The sequence below is a fragment of the Trichoderma breve genome, chromosome 4 (assembly GCF_028502605.1).
Source record: "Trichoderma breve strain T069 chromosome 4, whole genome shotgun sequence".
NCBI classification, from domain to species: Eukaryota; Fungi; Ascomycota; class Sordariomycetes; order Hypocreales; family Hypocreaceae; genus Trichoderma; species Trichoderma breve.
In genome coordinates, this window is record NC_079235.1 from 3325559 (window position 1) to 3347185 (window position 21627).

Sequence of the window (21627 nt, forward strand, 5' to 3'; positions counted from 1 at the left end):
TGTTTATGGTGTTTGACGGTACAGGTATGGAGCCTTGTACTAAGCTGCTGGCTTGCGATTCCGCTAATTTTGAGTGTTTACAAGACTGATGGATGAACTGCGCAAACGCTGAGATGCGTTGAAGTGAGGTGAAACAAAACGAAACGAAATGCTAACAAAGCAACCTTGCGCCAGAGACGCAGGCCGTCATGGCCGTAGGATAAAGAAAGTATGAGGCGAGATGACGTTGGGTGGTTGTCGGAAGACGATCCTTGGGCCTAAGGCGCTATAATATGGATGGGATGGGATGTTGTGCTACCAGGAGCATCAATCAGGCTGGGCTGTGAGGCGACGCGTTGCTGCAGCACCTGTTAGCACTAAAAGTCCAAGGTCCTCGTACGTACTGCATTGAGTTTGAAGTGGTGCCCCTCCATGGATCCGTGAAATTGATTGATGATGGATCCTCTACACCCATGACGTTGAGCGGTTATTGGCTAGCTTGGTTGCTTCAACTTGGGAGACTTACCCTGTACGGCATGTGGAGTAGTGAGCCGAATGGATTTTTAACGTTGTATGCTGCTTCTATTTGAGGATGAACTATGTACGTCTTGTTTGTTTTGTAGAGTACCTATTCACACGAAGCAGTTTCATTTGTACTGATCAATACGTGGACGTGTTTTTCAAGGTACAGGTGTTTGGTCAGAGTTGTTAGTGGCTTGATAACAGGGGCCAGGAAGTCAAAATTAGCCGAGCCACAGTCCAGGTACCAGATGAGAGTGTGCTTCGTATTCCACATGATCGAGTTGTAGCATCAAACCTTCTTTCTTCACGATGCGCACCTTGAAAAAATAAATACACAAATCAAAGCAATATCCCCAATATGTCAATAAAGCGTAGAATAGCTGCCATTTTCAACGTCAAGATAGCACTCCGTACAGCCAACGCTAGACAATAGACAATCAAGCGGGGGACAGAAAAATCAAGACTGAGAAGATTACGAACACACACGCCTTGGATAATACGCCTATAAATCTCAACTCTTCAAGTATCTGCTGCTATATCTATATTTTTCTAATAACTGCTATTATATTTATATTTCTCTAGTGTCTACTGCTATATTGATATTTCTCCAGTAACTATTATTATATGTATATTTATTTACTACTTAGCGTTTTTTCTATTCTGCGCCTGTTTAATACACTCATTAGCTGCTTATATTGCTGAGTGTATGCCCTTATTCGTTTTGCAGTCTCGCTCTTTCTTACCTCCGCTTGATAATGTCTTACTCTTCTCCGCATTCTTCTTCAGCACCGGCTAGCCTCGCTAGTGCTCAGCGGCGTGGGGAAAGAACACCTGCTGTGGGGCTTCTACAGCCATCCTTCCTCGACTTCAGTCTTCATGTTGGCTTCATACTTTGTATTCATCCAACTCCAGACGACCAACACATCAAACAGCCTATCCACGCCCTCGTCTGATTTCCTCATCCATCGCTTCATAACATATGTCACTTTTAAGGGGATGATCCAGTATATCCATCTGGGCCACGCTGCGTTTGCTTTTATTGCTCCATAATGGCTACCAACTCTGCCCAGAAGCGTGTCAAAACAGGTAAAATCCAAATCTCGCCGTCTTGACTTGCTTTAAACCCCCTTTCTAACAATGTGGCACAGGATGGTATGAAATATTATCCCAGCAGGCCAAAACAGCATAATAACTTGCTGGCCCTTGTATATCGCCCTCACTGACTGACTGGTTAAACCGGGGGCAGCCTAACATGCAGAAAACGTCACGTTAAATGTATGTAGGCTAATGCAGGACAGCCCCAACACCGTTGTTAGCCATGACGATCCCTCTACTCTCTCTTGGTTATTGCACTTGCTATCTTTTCTCTGCCCTTTACTATCTTTATGCGATTTTCTATGCCTTAGACACTCCCAGGCTGACTCTACCAAAGGCGATGAACGTAGACCAGAGTGCAAGCGCTGCGAGATAGCTGGCCGACCATGTTCCTTTCCTAGGGCAGCTAGCCCCGACAACTTTAATGAGGTTGCTTTGGTAGAAAATGAATATTTCGACTTTCCAGAGGATCACGTTTGGGTCAAGATTCCGTCTTCTTGTAAGTTTAACCGTCCTGCATATCTCGGGTGTCTGGGCTGGGCTGATATGACCGCTCAAGTGCGATTTGCCCATCATGTACGACGGAAATCGCGTAGAATCAGCCGAGCTCTTAACAAAATAGAAGACGACGCAGATTCAGTTCTTATTAACCCATCAGGTGAGAAAGATTCACTACAAATAGTATTTGGTTCCCTATACTTACAACGACAAGACGACCCACCAAGCTCCCCGAGACCAGCATCTCAGTTTTCTAGCCAGACAGAACCGGAGCCTGGATTCCTCCATATATCCCTTCCACCGGTTTCGCATTTCCTCTTTGAAGATATTTCGGATAGCCAAACTACAAGTACTCCTATTGGGAGCCTGGCAGAAGCTCTAAACTCAACATTGCCCATATATCTTCCACAGCTCCGAGGGCCTTTGAGAGACCCGGAACAAGCGCGTCTGCTGACTGTCTACACGGAGCACTTAAGCGGATGGGTAGGCTCATTTCCTACGATTTACTTTTGTAGTATGGCCATTGATACTTGATATACAGTTGGCATTGAACGATCCAAGACACCACTTCTCGGCATCCGTACCTCAACTGGCCATGAAATGCCCCATGCTCCTTGACGCAATATTTGCATTCTCGGCGCGGTATTTGAGTCGCTCCGACCGAAATATCAGCTCCCTCGTGGCAGATGAATATCATTATAGTTGCGTTTGTCGGCTTATTGCCGCATTGAAAGATATTGCATGTGCGTCCGAGAGTGCATTGGCGCTGTCGACGGTCATTCTACGAATGCATGAGATGCTGAGCGATCGTAATGCCGAGGTCGATCTGCAGCGTCATTTGAGAGGTTCTCTATCTCTTTTCAGTTATAATGCAAATAAATTTGGCCCAGGAAGCCTTAAGCACACTGCATTCTGGACATATGTCCGCCAGGAGATCCTAACCGCTCTTCGAGGCTGCTCCCCGACCAATATTGACACGTCGGATAGAACGTATTACGTCGTTTTTGACGGAGATACGGACGATGACTGGACTAATAACATCATTTGGCTCACAGCACGAGTAATCAACCACTACTTTGATTCGTCCGTTTCCACAGCAACTTCTGTCCATCAAGAGATGCTGGTCACTCTTGTAGACAACTGGAAGGAGAGGCTCCCTGATACCTTTAATCCGCTTTCCGTGGTTATGGATGACCATCCCTTTCCGGCGATCACATACACGTGCATTTGGCACAGTAAGTCACTTTTACTTTCTCTCTACCTTGATCTGGAAAATGTCATCTAACTCTTGAGCTCTTGCTAGATGTGGCAATGCAATTCTTCCATCTTTGCAAAGTCATATTTACCACTTCCAATCAGTCTAGTAAAACGAACCCAGAGAGTCTGGATGCTGTGTGTTTATACTTGTACACCATTCTTTCCACTGCCATTGGCTGACATTCATTTCTAGGCAGAAGCTGTCAAGCATACTATTCAGATCTGTGGAATTGTTCGTGGACTGTTTTCATATAAAGAGTGTCGATACCCTGGGGCTCTAGTGAATGCAGCGGAAATATTAGCATATTGTGAGTAAAGTGGCGGGCCGCCTGATTTCGTTTACAGAATGACGAAGGCCTCTCTATGACACGCAAACAGACATCAGCTAATCGGACTAATAGGTGGCCGTACACTAAGAGATGTTAAATCCCAGTCGTACCTACTAGGCCTACTTCATCGCATCGAAGCTGAGACGACATGGGATGTAACCCAGACAGTTGAGAAGCTAAGGGAGACATGGAGTGATGTTCTCAACTGACAGAGTGCTTATATCCTGTAAACGTGAGTTTTTTTTTGTATCTACTTTATCAAGAACATTGAAGGAACCTCTCTCTAACTCAACTCATATAGATAGATACACGCAACATAGATACCCCCTGAATGCAACTGGTTTTATTACATCAATACAAGTTTCGATTTCGGAGCCACAGAACCGTAGTGCTGCTCCACCACTTTCACATTCTCAAGATCAGCTTTTGCACCAGCGACTGCAGTAACAGTCACAGTCTGCTCTTCCCCTGGGACAAGATCCAAGGCATTGTCGCTAAAGACGTAACTATCCGCAACATTTGGATCGAGAGTGTCAATCATCAGTTCTACGCCTTTAGCCACACCATTCTTGACCGAGACAGCGATTTCGAAAGATCCAGCTGAGTCACTAATCTCTTTTTTCGTGACGGTAACCTCCGTAGCGGAAAAATCGAGGTGCCTCAACGGCTGTGGGAAGTTGACATAGCGAGCTAGTACATCTCCATTCTTGCTGAGCTTCGTAGCGGCGACTACGAACTCTTGCTTGACCTCCCATTCCTTTTCCTCAAACTTTACTTTTTGCAGTTCTGTTGAGCGATTTGGTGGTAGAGTCACTTCTTCAGATTTGGAAGCGAGTAATTTGCCATCCAAGACGGAATAGAAAGCTACCGTCATGGTCAACTTGGCCTCGGAGGTGGTGCAGTTGCTGGCCCAAACATCCGCCGAGGTAATGCGTTCCACGTACACACGAGTGAACTCATCGGCAGGGTGTTCTACAGTCGTCCTTGCGCATCCAACAATGATGGGCGCATAATCTCTTTTGGCAACAAAGTAAGCCAGCTTAGGACGAAGGAATGCATCGGCCAGAGACCAGCTAGCGGCCGGGAAACAGTCGTTGAGCTGCCAGATCAGGCTGCCAGCGCACTCTTCCTTGCCGGGACCCTTCCAGAGGCGCCTGAAAGGTCGAAGCGAGTAATCGGTTGCCTCCGCCTGGTTGAGCTGAGTAGCATATACATATGCCGGAAGGGAGGCGAGTTCGTACTTTTGGTTGTCGATCAAGTACATTGACAATGTGCGCTGATCTTCTGGTGCGCAGAACCAGTTGTCAAAAGTACGAGACTGGGGATGTCTTTCCGCAGGATCTGTTATGAGCTGGCGAACGCTGTGAACAGACGGGGACGATTTCATGCCAAACTCGCTCACAAAGCGGCCGGTGAGTTTCTCGTAATCCTGGTACGGGTAGCGCGGTTGATCTGCCATCCAAACTCTCCAAGAATGAATATCACCAACCGTCGGGTCATTGCTGTATGTGCCACCCCAGGGAGAGGAGTTGTGGTAAGGAACGCGAGGGACGAGTTCGGCACAGATATCTGGGAGCATTTTGTCGTAATACCAACGCGCCGCCCAGTTCGTCTTGAGCCAGTTGTCTGGGTTCTTATCGTTGATGTCGTATTCGAGATGATGCAGTTCGGCAAACATGTGGTCCTCGTTGTTTCCGCACCATAAGACGATCGACGGGTGGTGTCGCAGTCGCTTGAGGTTGTAAATGGCTTCCTCACGGATGGTGTTGGTCATAAAGTCGGAGACAGGGTAAACGCCGCAGCCGAGCTGAAAGTCATGCCAGATGAGAATTCCGAGCTCGTCGCAAATCTCATAGAACGAGTCGTCTTCGTAAAGGCCTCCTCCCCACACGCGTATCATGTTCTGGTTGCCATGGAGAGCCAGCTCGATCCACTGACGATAGCGCTTCTCATTAATCCTCGGCAAGAAGGTATCACCAGGCACCCAGTTAGCACCACGGCAGTAGATGGGGATCTGGTTGACCTGGAAGAAGAAGGTCGTTCCTGGAGCTCCGTTCTCGAGAGGCCGCTGCACCAGACGCAAATGACGGATACCGACTTTGCGGACGACCTTTTGGTTACCAAGAACAGCTGTCACCGTGTATAGCGGCTGGTCTCCATAACCGACTGGATACCACAATTTGGGGCTTGTGAGCTTCACTTTGCCGTTCCCGTCGCCGGTGAAAACATTTTCTCCATCTGGGTTGGCGATGCTGATTCGGACCGCATGCTCGTTGTCATCGTGGCCCTGCAACTCTGACGTGATAGTCAAAGTTGCATCATCTAGTGAATCTGCAACATCAATATCAATGTTTAAGTCGGCGATGCGAGTTACAAACGACTCGAGATAAATTGGTCGCCACGGGCCACAGGTTAGCAACGTCGGTGCCCTGTTGTAAATTGCCATGGTCAGTCATTGAATATTGAGCGCCATCATACAAAGCTGAACACTATGAGAACTCACCAATCCCATCCAAAATGGCATCCGATTTTGCGGACATTCATGCGGCAGGAATCGCCATTCCAGAACAGGTTCTTGTAGCCCTGCGCCTTTTCCAGGCGTTTGCCCTCCAAAAACGCAGAGTCGAAGAGAAGCTCAAGGACGTTTTCTTCGCCTGCCGGCTTCAATGTCTCCGTGACATCGACGCGATATTGGAGGAACATGTTGGCAGTGTTGGCTATCTCTTTGCCGTTTAGACTGATCTTGGCATATGTATCGAGACCATCGAAAACCATGGTGTGAGACACCTTGCCAGTGCTTGAAGGAGCTTGCGGCGAGGCGAATGACGTCTTGTAGAGCCATTGTTTCTCGCCAACCCATTGAATCAGCTCGCTGTTTCTGTCTTTGGGCGGATCTGGGATGAGGCCATGATGTAAGAGGTCGAGATGGATGACGGTGGGAAACTGGGCGACAGGTCTGAAGTCCGAGTCTGGCTTGTCTGCTTGCTTGAAGATCCAGCCATCATGGACGTCTGTCCGTAGATACGTGGCCATCGTTATGTTGAAATAGAGTATGCAGGATTCTTTGAGAAAAGGTCAAGGCATGCAGGATCAACGACTAGGGCCTGATAGCTGAGCTGATATAAGAAGAGCTCCAGCTGGAGTTTATGTGCTCATTTCCCAGGAACCGCAGTGCTTATCTTACAGCTCTTTCTCCAGAAAGGCAAAACTAATAAACACATGAGAGAGGCGCAATGCGATCTCGGATGGTCCTCTTCCCCACGCTGGACAACCATTCACGATGCTGAATGTGAACATGAGATCAAAAGCTCCCCCGCATCATCCACATTTCTGATGGGTCTTACCATGTGCTACCCCGCGAGTTTCTCGAGATGCTTATCATATTGGGAAGGGATTCTAATACGACGATGTTTCTTAAAGGTTGTCAGTCCTCGCTTGCTGGACGGTTTGGGAAAATAGCCGAGTTGGCGATGGACGAAACACCGGCATTTCAACTCCACAGTTTTCCACTAACTCATGTCTCCAGACAAATGCAGCCATAGTCGCCCGCATAACCGGCTAAAACACCTTCAACATCTCCACTTGGCCAGCATTCCCCAGGTTATTCCACATTTCAAGCGTGAGTTTCCCCAGATTCTGCTGGAACACGATATCATTCAAGTTTGACTTGCTGCGATGGTAGCTCGGGGTAAACGTTTAAAAGGCCAATGGACGATGTTTGTAGCGCTTATATCAAGGAACCGTCGCCAGCCACGACGCTAGACATGAATGAAGATTGTTTAGAACGAATATACCCGGACTAGAGCTTGTTGTTGGCTTTGTCATTTCGGCATTAAGGTACCATCTCAACCTGGGGTATACGCTGCCGATCCCCTCAAGCCACGGCGACAAAGTCCGGTGCCGGGGGTCGGTTCATGGCTACTGTAGTCGATTCCCAGCATGAGGCTCCCCCACTTGCTGTCCTGGACTAAGAGCCGGCTGCTTTCCAAGCTGAAGACACTGTCGATAGCTCCAGGTCGTGAGAGTCATGAGAAGCCTTAGAGTGTTAGTGGCTTGATGGGCACAGAAGGGGGATGCTTCCCCTCCTTTTACTTGCGTGATCGTCTTATGCTTCTCTCGTGTGTATATATAGACCCCCCCGTCGTGACTGCGGAGATGCAGCCGATATGCATGAGCCCTCATCTCGTCACAACCGCCGTCGATCACCTTGTCCTCTCAACCCACAGCCGGTGAGAACAAAGCCGTCGTGACTTGAAGATGAAGTTCGCCAACCCACTCAAGTCGTCGGCTCCGCCGTCCACCACCTTCAGGCTCGCCAACAAAGAGTTCCCAAAAGTGACTTGGTGGCGTGAGCCAGGTCTCCGTCATCTGTACTTCTTGCTCCTCGTGCCGCTCATGACGTCCATGGTCAACGGCTACGATGGCTCCATGATGAACGCTCTGCAGACGAGCGGGCAGTGGCAGGACTACTTCCACCATCCTCGTGGCTCGTTGCTGGCGTTTTACAACCTTGCCTTTGCGCTTGGGCAGCTGATTGCTGTGATTCCGTTTCCGTTTCCCGCTACGATTGCTGATAAGCTGGGGAGACGATGGGGAGTTGTGATTGGAAGTATTATTGCCATTATTGGAGTGGCTGTTCAGAGTGCTAGTATCAATGGTAAGCAACTTTTCCCCTTTAATCAGTGCTTCAGCCAGTTATAGACTATGTGGCTGACCTCGTGGTTGTTGTGATATGCAGTTGGCATGTTTGTTGCGGGAAGATTTATTGTTGGCTTCGGCGTCATGATTGACCACGGAAGTGCACCTCTCATGGTGACTGAACTGGCTCATACTCAGCATCGAGCCACAATTACAGCGATTTACAACTCGACGTGGTATTTTGGATCTATTGTCGCTGCATGGGTGACCTTTGGGTATGTACTATCTCTTATTTACATAGCTTGAGCAGTCAAGTGTTAGGAGGCTCAGAGCTGACCGAAACAGCACCATCAACATCAACAGTGAATGGGCCTGGCGCATTCCCTCCATTATTCAGGCTTTCCCTGCCATTGTGCAGATTATGTTTATCTGGTTCCTGCCTGAGGTAAGTATGCCAATTCTGTATCTCTTCAACTTCAGTTCTCCATCTGATATGATGAAAATAGAGCCCCCGTTTTCTCATTGCAAAGGACCGCCACGAAGAAGCCCTCGACGTCCTCGTCAAGTTCCACGGCAACGGCGAGCGCACCGACTTCGTGGAGACCTCCTTCACCGAAATCAAGGAGACCCTAGCCCTAGAGCGAGAATTTTCTTCCAAGAGCGGCTGGCTCGACCTCATCAGCACCCCGGGCAACCGCAAGCGCACCCTCATCTGCTACCTGCAGGGCTTCTTCTCGCAGTGGTGCGGCAACGGCTTGGTCTCGTACTATCTGGTGCCCGTGCTAGAGACGATTGGCATCACCAAGAATGCCGAGCAGGCGGGTCTGAATGGCGGCCTGCAGATCTGGAACTTTATTGTTGCCATCTGGGCGGCATTCAACATTGACCGGTTTGGACGCAGGAAGATGGTGCTTGGAAGCACGGGGTCGATGATTGTGTGTTTTGTGTTGTGGACGATTCTCTCGGCGCGGTATAACATTACGGGGGATGGCGCTGATGCAAAGGGCGTCATTGTCATGATCTTTTTGTTTTACACGGCATTCAACTGTGGATGGTGAGTCTGAGTGTCGTGTCGGATACAATAATGAACGATGCTAATGATGAGAGTTGTTTAGGCAAGGTCTGGTGTTGGCGTATCCCATTGAGATTCTGCCATATGAGATTCGCGCCAAGGGTCTCAACGTTACGTTTTTCGGCGTCAGCTCATCATGTAAGTGCACCTATTCATTACTCATATTTTGCAGGATATTGATGGCTGATTTATTGCACCAGTGCTCAACCAGTACATTAACCCCGTTGGCATCGAGTCCCAGGGGTGGAGATTCTACATTGTAAGTTTCGATATTGCAACTGTTGTTCTACGTCAATCTAACAATGACAAATGTAGTTTTACGACGTGTTCCTCTGTGTTATATTTGTCGTCGTGTACTTTCTCTGGGTGGAAACAAAGGTAGGATCTTAAGCCACTCTCGCTCATGTTCAATATGCTAACCTCGACCTTTTCTTTAGAACACTCCCTTAGAAGAGATTGCCAAGTTCTTTGACGGCGAAGAAGCCAAAGTGGGCGGCGGTGCCTCGACCAGCACTTCAGCCGCGGTGCTTTCTCAGATGAGGGCCAAGAATGCGGATTTTGATGAAGAAGTGACACATGTTGAGACGCATGAGGCTTGAGGGAACGGATGGTGGTCTTTGTTCTTTTAGTTGACAGATAGTTGTGAAGAGGTGATTCTTGAAGCTTTCAACTTGCACCGAATGAGTGAGTTACGCCAGAGAGTAAACTGGAACAAAAAATATTGTAAGTGAGAAGAAGCAAAAAATGCGTCATCCGGAACTCGAATCCGGGCCTCAACTTTTCGATTTGGAATGGAAGAGTTGAATCCTAACCCCTAGACCAATGACGCGATTCAGGTGGAAACGTTCGTCGGAAACGAAGACCCACTGACGAATCTCGAGGGTGAGATTTAGCCTATATAAGGGCATTGGAGCATTAGCATTCTATTACAGCAAAGTAGAGGACGAGATTAGTGTTACAATTGAAACCACATATACCCAGGCTTATTTCAACGCCACCTTATTCATCTTCGTCAAGTCTACCTCATAACAACTCCATATCTCACCAATCCCATCACAGCACCGAGAAGTATCGCCAGCGGCGCGGAGAGACCGAAATATCTGCCTCCAACATACGCTGTCGCTGTAACAACCACCCACCATGGATCGTCGCCCAAGCTTTTTCCTGCCTGGAAACCCTCATCTACATACCCAACCTGCCAAATTCGATACACGGCCGTGTAGATTAAACCGACAGCCGCTGCATTGATCCCTCTGACCCCAGATTTGACCCATGGCTTGCTTCTTAAGACCTTCCAGACGCCCATTGTGCCATGAACTAGGACTATCCCTGGTAAGAAGATGCCTAGATACGCAACAATTGCTCCTAGAATGGCGGGTTGCCCGATCCCAATAGCGGTGAGGCCGCCTAGGAATACAGCAAAATTGAAGTTCGGTCCTGGGAATGCTTGTATGATGGCAAGCCCAATAAGAAAGTCGCGCGGACTGACCCATCCCTCTGCTACGACGTATTCCCTCAGCAGCGGAATTACAACAGGCCCGCCGCCGAAGATGATGGTTCCAGCGAGATAGAGGTTAGCAAAGAGCTTATATAGGATAGGAGGGTTATGCAAGACCCCGCGGAGCACCATCACGACGATAAAGGTGAGAAAGAAGGTTGCGATGACAGCAGTTCCAGTTCTCCACGAGAAATTTAGCTGATACTCGTGCGGTATGGTGCGCGACTCGGGTTCGCCTCTAGAGGTGATTTCATGTTCTTGAGGTGTGGTGGAAGAGTTATTAGAGTCCATGCGACTATCTCTCTCGATTGCATCGTTTTCTACTTCCGTCGATGAAGGGCTCGCGCGTGTGAAGATGCTTTTAACAGCTCGCCAGAGACGATGAAGCCAGCGGTAGTCGTGGGTAACAGCAGCGAATCCAGAAGCGAACATAAGGACTGGAAAGTACCAAAGCGCATTATACAACATTCCAGCAGAACCGGTAAGAAAGACGAGAATTCTGGTCAGCTTGTCTGTAATTGCTTGGTTTGATAGCTCAACCGCTGCCAAGGCGATAATTCCAACAGTTGCAGCGTTCAGCCCAGAGAGCAGAGCGTAAACTGCGCGAGGTAAAGTACTCCCTATTTCAGAGACGCCGATGGAGAGGCCAAACATGCCCAGGGCTCCGGGCAAACTGCGCAACCATGTTACTTTCAGAGGCCGCGTGGTTTTACGTACGAAAGTCTAGGCTTACCTCCAAATGAAGAACGCAAGTAGAGCTCCAAGCAAGCCGTTGTTAATTAAATTAACACAGTAAAGCATCTTTGTGCTTGCTGGACCTGATAGAGCTTGCGAGACGCTGAATAGCTCCTGGTACTATCGGACGGCTTTATTAGTCTGCTGAATAGGTGAGATTGTCTCTACTTGCGCGTACCATCTGCTCATCGATCCAATTGAGCTTCAACACAAACTTGTCATGAAACTGCTTCGAGGTCAGACTACTACATCGAAGTTGGTTATGGTTTTGGTGAACCTACAATTTTGAAATGGACCGGTGGTCCGCCAAACGCGGTCATGCCGAGGTGCCAGTTGTTCCGGATCGTCGGCCATGCTTGGATGAAGCCTTTTTGGAGCTTGTGCTCCCAGTAACTGATAGACATTGTTCACCGTTTGTTTCTGACTCCTTCATAGAGCGTATAGATTATCATCTTGAGAATGCGGACCATCGCTCGACGGACCGAGTCATCATGTTTAAGGCAGCTGTTAGACTAATGTGGGGGTGGCACGCCATACACCATGTTTTTAACGCCATCCAAATATCCATCAGTTTTGTTTAAATAGAGTCATTGTTACTGTACTGCCCGGCTAATTAAGACTAAACTCCATATATGCTGTATCTAGCAGCTAGCTGTCCGGGGTTTGATGTGAGCACTCCTGTTCCCAAAATAGGACCCCGATCTGTAGCGCGGAAAACTCCAAGTCAACATATGGTGTAGATAGACAATGGCCATCAAAAATATGTGCTGTATGTCGACGCAAAATCAGCTTGTAAAATATCCACCGTTCTTTCTTGGCGAGTTATATATGTAATTTTTGTTGGATTTGTTGCCGTTGTGAACCCAACATAACGCTACGCCGTCTAATACCCCAGAGCCTCTATAAGCTGTGCATTCCATCCCCCAGCAGGTCTTGGCTGACTCCTCGACACAGATGTTACAACTTCAGACTCTTCGCTGTCAGGCTCTTTAAAATGTTGCGGCCGAGATTCATTACATTCATTCACATTCATGTAGTTGGAGCTCTGTGGGAGAAGACAAATGGGGATTTCAACCTTTACGCAATGTCCATCACTGTATCACTCCGTACTCCGTACAAGTACCAAGGTACGACTAAGACCGCAGTCAGGCTTATGATGAAGCGTGTGGTTATGTATACCGAAATAGGCATCTAGAATTTAATTGAGAATGGCATTTCAATATCGGACATCTGAAAATATGCCTATTAGATAAGGAAAGGACAACTTTCCCGCAAAAGTGGCTTTGTATAGAGTTTTTCGTCTGAAGATAGCAGGATACCTGCCAAGCCCCCCAATTCCGCCAGCCGTTGGAGTAACTCCATATTCCTCCACGCTAGCGTCTGCAGGCACCGGCAAAACACCGGCGGCCTCCGCCTTAGCGGCCAGGGGTCAAGCCTTACGTGGCTGAATTTCAATCAAAGCGTACGCAAAGCACATGCTGGCCAGCGCCCCACGCCAAACCATCTCGCCTCGCGATAAATCGACCCTTTGCTGTCCATAACCTCGTTTTCCCATTTCGAACGCCGGGCCTGCGATTGTTGGTGCGGCAACCCGCTGTCTTTTTCTTTCATCTACATTCTACTCCAGCTTGGTATAAGCCATTGCAATTGTGCTACAGCCTTCAATATGGATGCGCCGGAGCCCGAACAGACCCCTTTCGCGGCTGTTACAGCCCACACCACCAGGATCCAGAGAGTAAGTCTCGCGACTTTGGCTTTTGTTCCGCTTCTTCCTATCTTCCTAGAGCCGCCGGTGTGCTAACTATGGCTAGCAATACCAAGCGATCCTGGACCAGTCAACTCCGTATGTCATGTACCGATGGATCGGCACCGGCGTGGCCTTGCTTCTCTTCTTCCTGCGCATTTTCGTGGCGCAAGGATGGTACATTGGTAAGTCTCTGTTGCAACGAAAGTAGACGAGAAGAAGACGTGAATCAAAAGACACTAACGCTTTCTTGTGCCACAGTCGCATACGCCCTGGGAATCTACCTCTTGAACCTGTTCCTGGCCTTCCTTCAGCCCAAGTTCGACCCCTCGAGCGATGCCCTGGATAGCGAAATGGAGGATGGCTCTGTTGGAACTCTTCCCACCAAGCAGGACGAAGAATTCAAGCCCTTCATCAGACGTCTTCCCGAGTTCAAGTTCTGGTACTGGGCCACGAGAGCCATTGGCATCTCCTTCGTCTGCACTTGGTTCGCCATCTTTGACGTTCCCGTGTTCTGGCCCGTCCTGGTCATGTATTGGTTGATCCTCTTTGTCCTTACGAGTATGAAGCCCTCAAAATCCGTGCTTACTTTGATTCCGCTAACCAACCGTTTCCAGTGCGCCGACAAATCCAGCACATGATCAAGTATCGCTACGTGCCCTTTACCATTGGCAAGAAGTCCTACGCCAAGGATCGATCGTAAACAGACTCGCCAATAACCGCGTGGAGACGAAGTCTCTGTCTTAAGAATTCGAAATGAATACTGGGAATGGAGATGTTTTTCAAATTGGTTGGCTTGAGCCGTGTGTAACAGATTGCAGCTGCCTACACGTATCGATGCGCCTTTGTGGGCTGATGTAAAAGATGCATGTGCGGCGAATGACGGGTCTTTGATGGAGAATGTTCTCTTATTTATAAAAGCAGCAAACGAGGGCCTGTCATTGAATCCTTAAAAGGCGTAGACGGATGGGTTAGACTACGGATGACTGATACGAAACCGCATGGGAACCAGGTCTTGGAGACGAAACTCTCACAGAGAGCTAGCTACCTATACTTAATTTAATGAAATAGTTTTGTACGCCTAGGGCATCAAGAGCTGGTGGGCAATCCGGTGATTTTATTTGCTCACTTTTATTTATTTTTATTTATTTTTTATTTTTTGCATGCTTGATTCCTTGATTTGGTTCAAAAATTGCTGCTGTTTGGCCTCTGCAGCAAGCAAAAGTCGCGTGGTGGGGAGCCTGCAGAGGCTACCTCAGATTTGACAGCCTCGCCTCTCAGGTGCGGCGCGCGACTCTTTTTTTCCCTCCATCATTACCGACACTCGGCCACGCCTTTCAATCGCCCGTCGGACCAGCAATTGAGCGCTTGTATGCCGGAGCCCCTCGTGCGTTTCGTTCATTTACAGCCTCATTTGCAGCATTTGCTCCATTGATTCGACCGACTAGGAGCGAGTAGGGGAAAAGGGACAAGGGCCAAGATGTCGTCCTCGGGAGCTCGCTCAGGCGAGCGCATGATTCACCAGGACTTCATTGCGCGAATCCGCTTCTCCAATGCTCTGCCTCCGCCGCCGAATCCCCCCAAGCTGCTCGATATCCCCAACACTGGCCTCGCGAGCGGCCAATACACGACGCCCGGGTTTGCATCACGTCTGGCGCGAGAACAGCCGCTGAACATTGAGGCCGATGCAGAGTTGGGTATGCCGCTTGATCTGGTGGGCATGCCAGGCGTGTTTGATGGAGATGAACGATGTGAGTGTGACTTGTTGGTTATTCATGCTTGAACCAATCTGACCTAGGGACGTGCCGGTAGCAATCCAAGCATCATCACAGCCATTAGCCATCCACCCTCACGATCGAGCCCTCCTGAGACCTATTGCGGCCCTTGGTAAGCCCAAGGTCGCTGAAGCAAACGTCTCCTTCCTCCGCCGAACAGAATACATCTCGTCCCTGGTGCCGAAGCGATTCGAGGCGAACCATCCTAGAGCTCTGTTGGCCAAGAATCGACGACCAGTGAAACGCCCAGAAGCAGCCGCCGACTCACCCCAGGTCATCAAACGCAAGATCGACAAGGGCTTCGAGCTTGCGGAACAAGATCTCAAGGACCCCAAGCGTGTCAAACATCCTTCCAAGAAGCACCTCAAGCTCGTCGAAGCGGTGCCCCTGCTGCCCGATCTGGACGCGTTCCCCGACTCCGGTGCTTATGTCACCATCAAATTCCTCACGAACCCCGTCTCGAGCTCCAACGAGTATGATAATCGTCTCCGCAGCGGTTTGTTCAGGCCGATAGACCGCACGCCTGCCGAGGAAGCGGCACTGGAGGCAGCTATGGAAGCCTACGCGCAGGATCCTGCCAACAACCCGAAGCCGGCCAACCTGATGAACTACGACTTCTATCTCGGCCAGACTCGTGCTGATGCGGACCGCTTCCGCCGCAAGTTTGACGTCGATGACCCCAGCCATGATGATGAAGACCTGTACACCCACAAGGCCGACACGGGTGGCTACTTTCAGTTCAACAGGATTAGGGCGTACGAGACGGCTCAGGAAACGGAGCTCGATCACCCAACCAAATACGAGGACGAAATTATTCTCGCTTTCAATGACGACGAGAGCTTCCCCAAGCAAAAGGCCATGTACTACTATCCCATTATGCAAAAGTCCACTATCCGGCCCCAGCGTACCAAGAACATTGCGCGCACAAACTATGGTCTTTCTGAGGACGACGAGGCGCAAGTGGTCGACCAGCTGGATCTTACCGTTGATGACCCCACGGAGGAGATGAGGAGCGCCATGAAGATGTACTCACGGCATCCTCTTGGGTGGGAGCAGGATGAGGGTGGTGATGAGCAGCAGCATGTGGAGCAGTCCATTGAGGAGGCTGATGTCGATGCCGATGGCGAAGAAGCCGAGCGTAACGGTGCTTCAAGCCCGGTCGGAGGACAGGACCGGTCTCCTTCTGCGGACCATGACGCTGAAGGTGATGAGGATGAGGATGAGGATTAAGCGTAGCTGGTGGTGGATGGCGTTGTGATCGTGTTTGCCAGTCTTTGTTAAATGAACGGAGGAGTTCCCTTTTTTTAACTAATCTTTTTTGGTCTTTTGATAATTTGAATCTTCGAAAGGGAAGAACTTCCCCATCTCGGAGAGCATCAGAGACAAGGAAAATGAACGTGTAGGATTGGTGGCCGGGGAGTAGTTGGGTTTGCACACTGGGGTTTTCATCAGGTATATAGATGGACAGTAATGAAAATGCGTTGACTTTTCGAGCGTCAATCTGTTGCACTGAGAAATAGGGCAAATACGTTTAAAAGAAAAGAAAAGAAAAGGGTAAGTTCAGAAGAGAGAAAATTCATTCATGATACGTATAGTGATATATACCAACGAGCGAATGTCGTGTTCGTTCTGCGATATGCCCAATTCATGATGCAATCAATATTTATAGTAGTAATAGTAAACAATGGTATCATTTCATATAAACGCCCAGTGATGCTTGCTTTATTTCCTCCCCTCCATGCCCGCTCCATCATATCTCGAATCCAAGATTTTCTCTATTGTCGTCAATCACCCGTCCGTATCTGCAACTTTTCGTCAGCACATCATCCTTATCCAGTCCTAAAAAGAGGAAAAGTGAGGATAGGAAGACTCACTCTAACAGCAATCTGAAAAACCACACCTCCATATCTTCCTTCCTAATCGCCTGATTCGCCCACTCGCGGCTCTCCTTTGCGATCTTCTGCCCTTCGGAAGACCCCTTGGTGTCTTGGTCAATGAAACGCACTGCTTCAAGCCAGTCGTCTCCTTGTAGACTCAGTGGGACGTAGTGCACCCACGGCTTGAGCCACTCGTTGTGCCATTCCCGAAACAGGGCGAGTTTAAAAGTCAAGCTCTGGCTCTGCAAGAAGGCGTAGAACCTGCCAGAAAAGGCGTTCCCGTCAATGTCGACAAGATACTTGTATCCCCAAGCGTCCTGCTGGTCAACAGGATCAACCACATCGAAAAACTCCTTTTGCGCCTCGCAGTCGCCGGGGTCACATTGGCCGACGTGAGAAAAGTGCACGTCGATGAGTTCCTGGTAGTCTCCTCGCGGGACCTCCTTGGCCGTCCACTTGGGGCTTTCGACGGTGCCGCTATTGGTCATGACCTTGGCTTGCTCCTTGGAGTTGATCTTCTGCACAAAGTGCTGGCGATGGTGCCTCCTCCAGCCGCCGTTGCGACTGTAGCCTCCGGTGGTGGAGCCTCGCCAGTAGAGCTTGCTCTCTTTGTCTTCCCACGGCATGTCGTTGGTTTCGTTGTAGGCGACTTTCTTGTACCAGTACCACGGGGACGGATAGATGATGTCCCCGTAAGATGAGATCTTGGACTGCGAGAAGATGGGGAGCAGATCGTGGGTGATTTTGAACGAGTTTGGACGATCGAAAAAGCCATATGTCGAGCTGAGGGACGGCGTGAGGCAGATGTCGGACATGGCGGTTGTGTTGTACACAAAAGCAAGGTCGCTGATGCCGTATCTGCTCAAGTCGTCGGCGCGCTCGTCTTCAAGGATCCTTGCCTGGCTGTCGGGAGGACAGGGCATGCGGGAGTCTGCCCAAGTAGATTGATATTGAATCGTGTTGAATCTTGAAAGCTTCGTCTCTTTGAATCTTTTGCCGTCGCTAAGATCAGATGGCTTTGCTGAGAACTCGTTGACGAGCTTCTTCTCCCCATTCAACAAGGGCATGTTCTTATCCTTGGCCTTGTTCACAAGCCGAATCAGATCGTCATGCGGAACCACAACACGAGGCTCATCGTGAATGTTGAAGGCCAAGTCCATGTCCGGCAGATACTGTATAAACTGTTCCATCATGCCCTTGGTCGCATTCTTCTGCCACTCATATCCATGCTCCATATGCGTAATCTCGTGATCTCGTATCGCAACTCCAAGCAGCCCATTATCATATCCAAGCGCCTCCGTCACTCTCGCGCGAATCGTCTGCGGCTGTAGTCCCCAAAAAGGCGTCATCATGTCGTGCATCATATCAAATTCATCAATCAACTGCACCTTATTGCTCACGGCGAAATTGTACCATTTATCAAAATGGGGAGGTGGAGGCATGCCATATCGCCTGCGATACTCTTTGACGGCCTCCTTGAGGGACTTGGACTGTCGTTTCTTGACCTCTGTAAACTCATGTTGCGCATCTTTCATGAGATGGATGATCGGATGCGATGATGCATCGGGAGCCTTCTTTGGCTGTGGCCCGCCTGTTATAACGGGCAAGTTCTCCCATGTTACCGGACCTTGAGAGGCGGGGCTTGATTTTGTTGATTTTGTTGTTGTTGGTGGTGGTGATGAGGGGGGGTCTTGTAACGGCTGTTGATGCTGCTTCTGCGGCTTTGGAGGCAGTATAGGGGGATAATCCTCAATATTGAAGCTATTGGTAACAATGTCAAGAATGGAATAAGCGCAGATACATAATAGCAAAACCGTCACGGCCAGAAAATACGTGCGCCGCCGCATGTTGAAATCTGGCGTTGAAAGCCAACTGCTCAGCGCAAGTGAGACAATCGCATCACCACCCCAAGAAATAATCAGAGCGAAGAAAAAAGCCACAAGATTTCCAGTCTCAAGGGATTGGCATAGATAGACAAAATTCCAGCGATTTAATTATCGATAAAACCATTGCCGGCCACGACAAGTAATTCCCTTGGGCTAAGCAAAACAAGACGGGATTTGTTTACTTTCCAGAGGTGGCGACGGCAACCCATTCAGGCACATGTCCAGCTTTGTTGGTGGGGATTTGCTAGTGGCGCCAGGCTTACCGATTGATTACATAAGGACCTCTCGGCCATATAACTGGCTGGAGATGATCTCCAGAGTTAAAGAGATCAAGATGTATATATCCATCACATGGTAAAAATTGAGTAGCACTGGGTAACGAATTGTTCAAGTAAAATTGGGCTCTCATCTGTGATTTATTGCCAGTGTACGCTAAGCTAAAGGGTGACTATTCCAGTGTAAATCAGAGGATGCTGATTACCGTCACCGCGACCACCATTGGAACGCCGAGAATGCCGCAAATTCACTTTTTTTCATTCCTCTCCGCCAATTTTTTTTAGTAGAAGAAGCCGATGATCTTGCCGGCAACGTGCTTTCGTCGGGCCTCCTCGTGGTCCATGATACCAGCAGAGGTGGTCAGGATGACATAGCCGAACTGACGGGCAGGCAGCAGCTTGACGACCCACTTCTCGAGGTCGGCCAGGCGGACGTTGTAGCGGGGGGAGATGACACCAGTCTTGTTGAGACGGCCGTTCAGCTGGACGACAATCTTGCCGGAGCGGTGGTCATCGACCTCCTCGAACTCGCCAATGTAGCCTGCAGAAATGTATTAGCGATGTTGCGGAAGACCTCAGGCGATTTATAACGTGAAGAAAGTTGGCATAGAAATCTGAAGAAAATCTACCGCAGGATAATATATCGGCAACTTATAGGGGCTGGACCGTGGTGCGGTATCGATCGTAGCCCTAGTTATCATGCCGAAGGGAGGCAAGGGAAATGGTGTTGCGAAAGAGCAATAGGGAAAAAAAAATAAATCGTCCAACGTACCGTGGCGCTGCATGACCTGGAGGAACTTGACAATGACCTTGGAGCTAGGTCGGATCAGGACCTGACGCTTGCCGGCCTTCTCGGCGTTGTTGATGCTGTTGAGGGCATCGTGGAGAACGGAAGTGCGGACCATCTTGGCGGTATTGATGAAAAGGAGATTCTCAAGTCGGAGTTGGAAATGAGGTATCTGCCACAGGGGAAACATATGTTAGACTCGGAATGGCCCAGAAGCGTGGAGAGTGCCCTCAGCGATCCGTCGACGAGGGTTCAGCCCGCTTATTGCCGAAGGGGAAGCAGCGTATCGAGAAACGCCAGCCAAAGCCGTTGTGTGCCAAACAGAAAACCGCATGATAATCATTGATGCATCATCGCGCGTTCATTGTCGCTCATCGGGGCCGGCGTCTACGATTGCTGTCCCCAGCCACGATAAAAGGCGTCATCCTGCCAGGTCCGAATCGCCGTTCAGCGGTGACCAAGGCCATACATACCTCGTTTGGAGTTTGATTGATGATTGAAGTGAGGTCGTGGAGCTGCAACGCCGAGATGGGAAAAAAAAATCGGGCGCTGGTATGGGGCCCGCACTCGGGTGGTGCGTTGTGTGCCCTGGTGGTCCGTGCGCGTAAAAATGCCCTAAGGGTACGCACTCTTGGCACACTCGGTTACCTTGATTTCGGCAAATCCCCGTGATCCTCAATCTCTACTACCACTTGTCGCGCACGACGCAAAAACCCCGTCACTAATTCTTTACACGTCAATTAATCTTCGAGGATCGCCCGACGAGAACAACAATCAAGATGGTGAGTTTTCTCACCTGGATTTCGCGAATCGCCAACGTCGGAATGATGGACGCTCTTTATTTTTCCCGCCATGCGAATGCACATGCACGAAAGAAAAAATGAGCCCCTCGCCGGTCCTTGTCGATTGCGAAAATACCCCCCCTTGACGATTGGGAACGCAGCGCTAACCAGGGAATGTTTGCAAAAAGTCGGACGTAGAAGAGAACAACGCCCCCGAGGTCGCCGAGGAGGTTGAAGTTTCCGGAGATGCCCCCAAGGGCCAGATGTCCGTTCTGGACGCCCTCAAGGGTGTTCTCAAGCTCGCTCTCATGCACGACGGTCTCGCCCGCGGTCTCCGAGAAGCCTCCAAGGCTCTTGACCGTCGCCAGGCTCACATGTGCGTCCTGAACGAGAACTGCGAGGAGGAAGCCTACAAGAAGCTGGTCATTGCTCTCTGCAATGAGCACAAGATTCCTCTCATCAAGGTTCCCGATGGCAAGCAGCTCGGCGAGTGGGCCGGTCTTTGTATGTGATGTCCCGACGAACTGGAAGAGAATGGGGAGAAGACGATTTGCTTACACTGTTTTAGGCGTTCTGGACCGTGAGGGTAACGCCCGCAAGGTCGTCAACTGCTCTTGCGTCGTTGTTAAGGACTGGGGTGAGGAGTCTCAGGAGCGTTCTATCATCCTGAACTACTTCCAGACTTCCCAGTAAGGGCATGGACGGCGTTGATTTAAGGGGTTATAGAGGTGCGGTCTTGGTTTCTTTTCAGGACGCGTGAAAAAAAACGACTTTCTTTAGGGTTGTACTCTAGGCCTTGTATCATGGCCATCTTGCATGACGGGAAAAATAAAAAAGGAATTTAAAGAATCATCTGATATTGCTGGCTCTTTTGTGCA

General features: G+C 49.5%; 8 protein-coding genes across 8 annotated transcripts; 4 read left to right on the forward strand and 4 right to left on the reverse strand.

Annotated features, from left to right (window-relative positions):
• Positions 1 to 4026: 4026 nt before the first annotated feature.
• T069G_07250 (glycosyl hydrolases family 2 domain-containing protein) lies at positions 4027 to 6713 on the reverse strand (the record flags this gene model as incomplete). The annotated part of the gene is made up of 2 exons (XM_056174460.1): positions 4027 to 6109; positions 6184 to 6713. 2 exons carry the CDS (start codon positions 6711 to 6713, stop codon positions 4027 to 4029), a joined length of 2613 nt encoding a protein of 870 aa, XP_056028039.1.
• Positions 6714 to 7937: 1224 nt separating this feature from the next.
• T069G_07251 (sugar transporter domain-containing protein) lies at positions 7938 to 9989 on the forward strand (the record flags this gene model as incomplete). Its single annotated transcript, XM_056174461.1, has 8 exons — positions 7938 to 8337; positions 8419 to 8593; positions 8664 to 8763; positions 8825 to 9372; positions 9434 to 9528; positions 9591 to 9649; positions 9706 to 9768; positions 9828 to 9989. The coding sequence occupies 8 exons, from the start codon at positions 7938 to 7940 to the stop codon at positions 9987 to 9989; spliced, it is 1602 nt and encodes a 533-aa protein (XP_056028040.1).
• A 419-nt stretch (positions 9990 to 10408) lies between these two features.
• Positions 10409 to 12027, reverse strand: T069G_07252 (chromate transporter domain-containing protein; the record flags this gene model as incomplete). The annotated part of the gene is made up of 4 exons (XM_056174462.1): positions 10409 to 11561; positions 11622 to 11743; positions 11802 to 11849; positions 11905 to 12027. 4 exons carry the CDS (start codon positions 12025 to 12027, stop codon positions 10409 to 10411), a joined length of 1446 nt encoding a protein of 481 aa, XP_056028041.1.
• A 1262-nt stretch (positions 12028 to 13289) lies between these two features.
• Positions 13290 to 14070, forward strand: T069G_07253 (rer1 family domain-containing protein; the record flags this gene model as incomplete). The annotated part of the gene is made up of 4 exons (XM_056174463.1): positions 13290 to 13358; positions 13435 to 13552; positions 13629 to 13928; positions 13985 to 14070. The coding sequence occupies 4 exons, from the start codon at positions 13290 to 13292 to the stop codon at positions 14068 to 14070; spliced, it is 573 nt and encodes a 190-aa protein (XP_056028042.1).
• A 777-nt stretch (positions 14071 to 14847) lies between these two features.
• Positions 14848 to 16372, forward strand: T069G_07254 (paf1 domain-containing protein; the record flags this gene model as incomplete). Its single annotated transcript, XM_056174464.1, has 2 exons — positions 14848 to 15118; positions 15180 to 16372. The coding sequence occupies 2 exons, from the start codon at positions 14848 to 14850 to the stop codon at positions 16370 to 16372; spliced, it is 1464 nt and encodes a 487-aa protein (XP_056028043.1).
• A 520-nt stretch (positions 16373 to 16892) lies between these two features.
• T069G_07255 (glycosyl transferase family 90 domain-containing protein) lies at positions 16893 to 18866 on the reverse strand (the record flags this gene model as incomplete). Its single annotated transcript, XM_056174465.1, has 3 exons — positions 16893 to 16944; positions 17017 to 18646; positions 18821 to 18866. 3 exons carry the CDS (start codon positions 18864 to 18866, stop codon positions 16893 to 16895), a joined length of 1728 nt encoding a protein of 575 aa, XP_056028044.1.
• Positions 18867 to 19461: 595 nt separating this feature from the next.
• On the reverse strand, positions 19462 to 20085 carry T069G_07256 (ribosomal protein s8 domain-containing protein; the record flags this gene model as incomplete). The annotated part of the gene is made up of 2 exons (XM_056174466.1): positions 19462 to 19721; positions 19953 to 20085. 2 exons carry the CDS (start codon positions 20083 to 20085, stop codon positions 19462 to 19464), a joined length of 393 nt encoding a protein of 130 aa, XP_056028045.1.
• A 661-nt stretch (positions 20086 to 20746) lies between these two features.
• Positions 20747 to 21442, forward strand: T069G_07257 (ribosomal protein l7Ae/L30e/S12e/Gadd45 family domain-containing protein; the record flags this gene model as incomplete). Its single annotated transcript, XM_056174467.1, has 3 exons — positions 20747 to 20749; positions 20938 to 21253; positions 21318 to 21442. The coding sequence occupies 3 exons, from the start codon at positions 20747 to 20749 to the stop codon at positions 21440 to 21442; spliced, it is 444 nt and encodes a 147-aa protein (XP_056028046.1).
• Between the last annotated feature and the right edge of the window lie 185 nt (positions 21443 to 21627).